This window comes from Cricetulus griseus, unplaced genomic scaffold (assembly GCF_003668045.3).
Source record: "Cricetulus griseus strain 17A/GY unplaced genomic scaffold, alternate assembly CriGri-PICRH-1.0 unplaced_scaffold_7, whole genome shotgun sequence".
Lineage (NCBI taxonomy): Eukaryota > Metazoa > Chordata > Mammalia > Rodentia > Cricetidae > Cricetulus > Cricetulus griseus.
In genome coordinates this window covers 6533-13914 of record NW_023277410.1, presented here as the reverse complement: position 1 = coordinate 13914, position 7382 = coordinate 6533, and the positions used below count along the sequence as shown (strand labels likewise).

General features: G+C 37.2%; 1 protein-coding gene across 1 annotated transcript; it reads right to left on the bottom strand.

The window, feature by feature from the left end:
• Nucleotides 1-419: 419 nt before the first annotated feature.
• On the bottom strand, nucleotides 420-1604 carry LOC100763848 (actin-related protein 2-like). Its single transcript, XM_035453907.1, has one exon. The coding sequence runs from the start codon at nucleotides 1602-1604 to the stop codon at nucleotides 420-422; it is 1185 nt and encodes a 394-aa protein (XP_035309798.1).
• Nucleotides 1605-7382: the final 5778 nt, after the last annotated feature.

Sequence of the window (7382 nt, the reverse complement as noted above, 5' to 3'; positions counted from 1 at the left end):
CCCAGAGTATGTAAATGCTCATGTGAAAGTTTTTTCTTATGCTAATGAAGACATACCCCCTATAGTGCTAAACTAAAACAGGCAGCATTAGAGCAATAAAGCAAAAATACAAAGCCTACAGGAATGATTTTACTGCCTACTTAGAAAGAAAGAAAGCATCAGAGACCCTTTGCCCTCGGGTTATGTTTGTAGAGAATTGATTGCATTAAACAAAAGGATTTGCCCACATTAACAAGAATTAAGCAATGTTTCCACAAGACAGAGAATAAAACTGGACCTTTCAAGTCTAAGGGGACAGAGAGGCCTCTTTCAGTCCTGGAGTTGAATGAGTTCAAAGACTGGCAATAAAGGAAAATTTAAAAAAAAAAAGTGGAAAAAGAAGGCTGCATCAGAGGCATGAGGGGAACAAGCTTGGCCTTTTATTGAATGGGCACACTGAGTTTCTCCAGCACAAGTGCACCCTTTTCTTGGTACTCTTGTCGAGTCATCCAAGAGTTGTCTTTGTCTTTCAAGATGTCTGCCAGGACTGCACCACCCAGGAACACCATGTGGTTTCTGCAGGGTGGATCTTCAATTCGGATCTTAAATTTAGATAGTTTTTCCATATCTCCCTTTAGAACTCGTTCTAAATAAAGCTGTTTAACCTCTCGTTCCAACCTTGATGGCAGGCCAGGATACATAGTTGAGCCTCCAGAAAGCACAATGTGTTTGTAAAATTCAGATCTGGTATCAATGTCAGCTGCCTGGATTGTGTTAAAAAGCAATTCAGCAACACCAACTCCCTCAACATTGATCAAGTGAGGCTGAAATAAAGCTTCTGGTGCTTCAAATCTTTCTCCTCCAACTTTAATAATACGTCCATCTGGGAGTGTATATGATTCAACTAACACTGTGGTCTCTAAGGCCAGCTTCTGTTCTTGCTCAATATTGTAACCCATGTAACAAAGTTTTTCTTTAATCATACGAACTGTCTCAAAATCAGCAGAATGGTTGAAAGCATATCCCCGCAACTGCAGCAGCTTGATAAGGTACCTGGTAATATCTCTCCCAGCAATATTCAGCCTTCTAGTAAGGTGAGGGAGAAGAAAACCTTCATATACTGGACAAACATGAGTCACACCGTCTCCAGAGTCTACTACTACACCAGTCAATAAACCTTGAGCATACAAACTCAGAACTGCCTGGATGGCTACATACACACCAGAAAATTGGTAAGTTTCAAACATTACCTCTGCAATCTTCTCCCTGTTTTTGGTTGGGTTCATAGGTGGTTCTGTGAGCAAAATTTTGCAGTTTCTGGTGTCTATGTTGAGTTTCTCTGGTCCAAATGTGTAATCCCACAGGTGTTTCATGTCATCCCAATTTTGTACTATGCCGTTCTCCATGGGGTAATTAACTTCCAACATTGAGCGCAATTCACTTGCCTCATCACCAACCATAAGATCTTTGATTTCAATGTTTCCCAATTTGGTGGTTGATCTGATAATAGGTCTTCCAACCAAAGATGGGAAGACGTGTTCTGGAAAGTTAGAGCCTGCATATCCACACTTCACAAACCCAGTGCCGTTGTCGCACACCACCACCTTCCTGCCCTGGCTGTCCATGGTTCTGCTCAGCTATTTTTCTAATTGACTAGAATGAAAGAAGCCCTGAGTTCAAACATCAGCACTGCCATAGCTGTATTGGGTGTTGAGATCAGTTTACCAACTGTAAGAAAAAGAGGCAGAAATATGTGAATGACATATTTTGGTATTAACATAATTCTGGGTCACACAGTTGTATCTGAGATCGTGCTTCAAAATATATAACCATAATATCATAAAGTTAAATACAATAGTCACAAGATCATTATTCATTTGATTCATCATTGTTCAATTTTACTGAGCGATGTGTCATGTGATTCAGGTTGGCCTTTGACTCCTGATCAAATTACCTGCTCTGCTACCTCACTGCTACTATCACAGGACTCTATCAACTTGCCTGATAAAATCAGAGTGTAAACATAGAAGTGGATACACACACACACACACACACACACACACGCACATGCGCAAACACACACACACAGACACACAATATTTTATTTTATGAGAGCCATACATAATAATATTTCTCTATATTTTTTTACTTTAAAACCATCCTTCCATGTTGTAATGAATACCAAAAGAGCTCTCAAAAGAGAAAAAAGAAAAAGAATTTGTAGGTCCCAATATAATCACATAAATAGATTCCCAAAGTTGCCATTTGCAAGAAACTATTCAAGCTGCATCTATTTATTATCTATTCAATGCTTCTCTTATGGAATTTGAAACATTTCACAAATTGAACCTTGACCACTCTTACCCTAAGTATACACAGGTAATTACCAAACACCAGCATGAAACTACCTACGCAGAGAGAAGAATCTCAGAAATGACTGCCGCATCTGACACTATGATTGGAAGGAGACTAGCAAGGACGGCTCTGTGTAGTGTAATGCCAGGAAAGGCTAGCCAAATAACCAGATTGTGGAAATGAACACACTGGGGATCCAATGGAAGGTGGGGTTTCAATGAGTCTACAAGAACCTAGATAAATGATAATTAGGTGTTTATTGGGGAAGCACTTACATAAATAAAAGCTGAACTCTTTCTATTCTAGAAGATGCTGCCTCTGCCCTTCAGATGCTCTAACCTCAAACAGAGAGAGTAAGTAAGACCCTCTACCTTATAAGGTGTCACAATTGAACACCTGAAGGCATACACATATGGTGTGACCACCACCTGAAGTTCATTGAAAGTAAGATGGCACCCATATTGTTGTCTATAGAATGTGCCTATGTCCTTCTGTGAAATTAAATACTGCTATGTTAAAACTTACAATTTTTAAAAGAGTTCTTGTAAGAAATAATGCAATGAATTCTTACATTCAAATTGTGTCTGTCTTTAGATCACTTTAACTTAGATACAGAAAACAGCTATGTAGTGTAGGGGATGCTGTAGCATGGTCAAGGATGTAGAGTGAGGTACTTTCAGGTGGCAGGTGGCTGGTTTCGAGTTTCGCTTTTGGCTTGCTGTACTGCTGCTGTGCTGGCTGCCTAGGTTGCTCTGTAAGTAAGGCTTTTCCCTATTAAATTCCCTTGTATTTTGATATGGCTCTGTACTGGTATTTTTCCACCTTAATGTAGGACTCCAATCTCCAGTGTATCATACAGAAACTTAAAATACCATTAAGTTAGAAGTAAGCTATACCAAAACAAAAGAAAGAAAAGAGATGAAGAGGCCGCATCTTTACATACATGAAAATTGGTATACATATTTAGACTAAAAAAAAAGTAAAATTAAAAATTATATAATGAGAAAGAGAAAAATTTTTGAAAGTCAAAAACATGTTTCTTTCAAAGAAAACCATATTAATACTAGAAGGAATAAAATTCACTACAACAGAATGTAACTGAAAGAGATTGACAATAAATATTTAAACACATAACAAATTGGCAGTATTTAATACACAATTTTCCCTGATTGAGATGCTAAGTCAAAATAAAGCCCCATATATAAGTTACAAGAAAACCATAGATAAAAATTTAGTAACCTGTACCCCAAATATCCCCAGAGTTCTTTTTTTAATTGTGCACTAGTAACCCAAAATTGGGTTACCTATAAGAAAAGGAGAAAATGAGGAAACAAAAAATTAATTAACTTAGTCCCAGAAAAGAGAAATTCTAAAGTTAAATTTAAATTTAACTGATTAAATCAAGAATGCCATGGCTAGTACCTGATCCCCTGCTCTCAGAGAAGGGGAGGTAACTCCTGTTAATATTACTTTGCTAATTGCTGGTCATAAAGAACCTCCATCCCGACAGTGTCTTATCTCAGCCAAATGTATCATATATATATATATATATATATATATATATATATATATTATGTGTGTGTGTGTGTGTGTGTGTGTGTGTGTGTGTGTGTGTGACTTTACTCTGTAGTTTGGATGACATTAAGTAACCATGGAAACTCTGAAATTAGGGCCTTCAAACTTAATGGTCTGCTCTTTGGAATCTTTTCTTTTTGGCTCGTTGACATCTCATTTGCCTTCCATGCAGTGGGATACTAGATGATCAGCTTGAAATTAAAAGAAACCTTTTGTTTCTGTCATCAGAGTGTTGACTCCTTGGTTTACTCTATGGGCTCTGCAAACCTGTCATAACAAAATTGTCAAACACTGTTTACAAATTCTTGTGACTATACCTCTAGCCTTATTCCATGTGAAACTTATATCGGTTTCAATTTTCTTCTCAGTATTTAAGAATGGGAACGATTACATTAGCTACATCATTAAACATTCTTGGACACAGTTAAAGTGACATGAGAAAATACACAGGTTAGAGTTGACCTGATATCCCATAATCAAGCCTGAAGTTCCTCAGAAGCCAGAGACTCTGAATCGTGCAGTGTAACCTTTTGACATTTGTGGTTTACCCAGAGGGTGGGGAGTTGGCTGGAAGAGAGTAAGTATACTTCGTGTATATATGCTGGAAGCCTTTATCTTTTATTCCAGAAGTAGCAATTAAAATTCTAAGTATTAACCCCCCAGAAGTATAAGAATCCACATTCTTTGTTAGGATGAACAATTTTTTTCTGACTCACACTCTTTAAGTCCTTTGTTTATCTAATTTTTCCTCTTATTAGAGGTCAAGTAAAATCTTCATTACAACAAGCTATTGCTCCAATTAACAGCTCAAGAAAATAAATGGATAAATTAGAAGCTGATGTCTCACTTTTATGCCTTAAACTGTCAAAGGTGCTATTTCCTTCACAGTCTAACAGACATCAATGCACACCATAAACCTAATTGGCATTCCTTGTTGCATCTAACTATTCATTCAATGAGACTCCCTGAAAACATAAAGCAGAGTCAATAATGATTAACATGCTCTCCAAGTTTGAATCCCTGCCTGGTCAGAATGGTATATGTTGCTCACAGGAGGAAAAGATTTAAATTCTCAGGAGAAGAGGAGGAGTGAGGAGGACATTGATGAGCAGGAATGTTGTGTAGGGGGAAGAATAGAGGAGAGCAAAATAAGAGATACCATCAGAGATGTAGCTACAATAGGTTTAGAGTGAAATAAGTCATTAGGGAATGTCCAGAAATCTACAAAGATTAACAAAATAACCAACTAAGCAACAGTGGAAAGGTTACCTTAAATGCCCTCCCCTTATAAAGAGATTGATGACTAACTTGTATGCCATCCTAGAGCCTGATGGAAGTAGAAGCAGATATAAACAGCTAAACACTAAACTGAACTGGAATCCAATTGCAGACAAGGAGGATTGATGAGCAATGTGAGCAAGACCAGGCTGGAGAAAAACACAGAAGCAGCTGACCTAAACAAGTGGTAGTTAAGGGCCCCATAATGATCACTGGGTAACCAGCATGGAACTGATTCAGACCCCATGAATGTGGGTGTCAGTGATAGGCCTTGGAAATCTATGGGGCTTCCTGTAGTACATCAGTATTATCCTTGTCATAGGAATGGAATTTTGGAGCCCATTTCAAATAGAGGGATACTCCCTCTGACTACAGACAAAGGGGAGGGCCTAAGCCCCATCCCAAAGTATATGACAGACTCTGAAGACACATCAAGGAAGGGCTCATATTCCCTGAGGAACAAAAATGGTATGGGATAGGTAGGGTGTTAGTGGGGGACATGGGAGCAGGGGACGGTTAGGGAACTGGAATTGACATGTCAAACAATCTTTTTTATAATTTAAATAAAACAATGGAGAAAAGGGAGCTCCTGCTTCTCCTCAAATAAATAACAGAAAAAGTTTCAATGACAGGCAAATAGTTTTAGGCTGTTCTACAACAGACAATTCAAAGCTGCTTTAAATACACAAATGATGAATTTTGAACATTTCCAAAATTATTCCAACACTTTTCTTCCTAACAAAAGAGTATAAATCTGCTTTTCTCTCTAAAAGAATGAGACTAGCAGACTCCAGGATTCCTCAGTGTGTTTTTTTATTTAAATTAGAAACAAGATTTCTTTTACATGTCAATCCCAATTCCCTCTCCCTCACCTCCTCCCCTGCCACCCAAACCCCTATCCCATTCCCCAACATTAGAGATGAAATCTTGTCCAATTATACCTTATTCTAGTCTAATAAATGGATTAAAACCTTGCTGAAAGAAGCTAACTATGGAAAACTCACCATCTGTTGGATAATTCTGTGTCCTTATATAATTTAAAACATAGATTTACTTCTTAAGAACGATGGACATTCATCAACAAAATTCATTGAAATGATTTCCACATATTATCTTTCCTGATAATAGGTAATCTTGAATTGGTTAATATTAATAGCTGCAACCCAACTTTCAGGGATTTGCCCATGGCGTGGTTAGGGGAATCAATTTCCAAGTACACTGTCATTAAAGTTTGTATGGATAATTATCTTGGGATGATAAGTTATCCAATGATAACACTGCATCTCAGCTACTCTACTATGTCCTTCCTTGGCCCATGATATGGGAATAGAGAATTCCACCAAGGTTGCCAGGCAATATTTATGTTATATCATTGTGTCTCATTCTAACACACATCTCACATGCTAAAACAACCACAACCACATATGGACTGACATTATATCCTCACTCATTTTTTCCCCAAAGTAAAATCCTCTTTTTTGAGTTACACTTAATTTCAAGTCTCCTACCAAACAACTACAAGGTTATAATAACCTACAAAAGAAAGTGAAAGCATGATTTTTGCCAGTCAACTATATTGATGAGAATTTAAATATATTTCCTATGCTCCAATTTTCATATTTCCAGAATAGAGCCATTATCATTGTTGTGTCTCTGCCTTAATCAATTTCTTTTTGATGAAAATAAAATAAGTATTTCTTCATGCTTATTGTTAGGGCTACTGGAATATATGGTATGGGTGCAAAGATGGATAGAATTTAGGTGAGTGAATAATTGTTTCAATGCACAAAGACATATAAGAGAGAAAAAAATATACCTACACACATATGAAAGAACACATTGAACACAAAAAGGATAGCCATGCTAACAAACAACCATACATACAGAGCTTCCATTAAACAAGAAACAAGAATAAACAGTATACCATGACAAGTGGAAAATTATTATTTTTCTCTGTGGAATTGTCTTTGATTCTCCAATTCCAGCATCCCTCCTCAAGTAATGACCCTATATAAAAAATGACTCTTTAATTTATGGAAATTCCTGGAAAAATTCTGTCCATTATGTTGTTTGTACACACTTTTTTCACCCTCTATACCATCGATATTCCAGGGGGTCCTTTTGTTTCTAAAGACTCTTCTGAAAGCATTTTTACCAGATCTGATTTCTCTCCATGGGATGTCTGGGTAATTCAA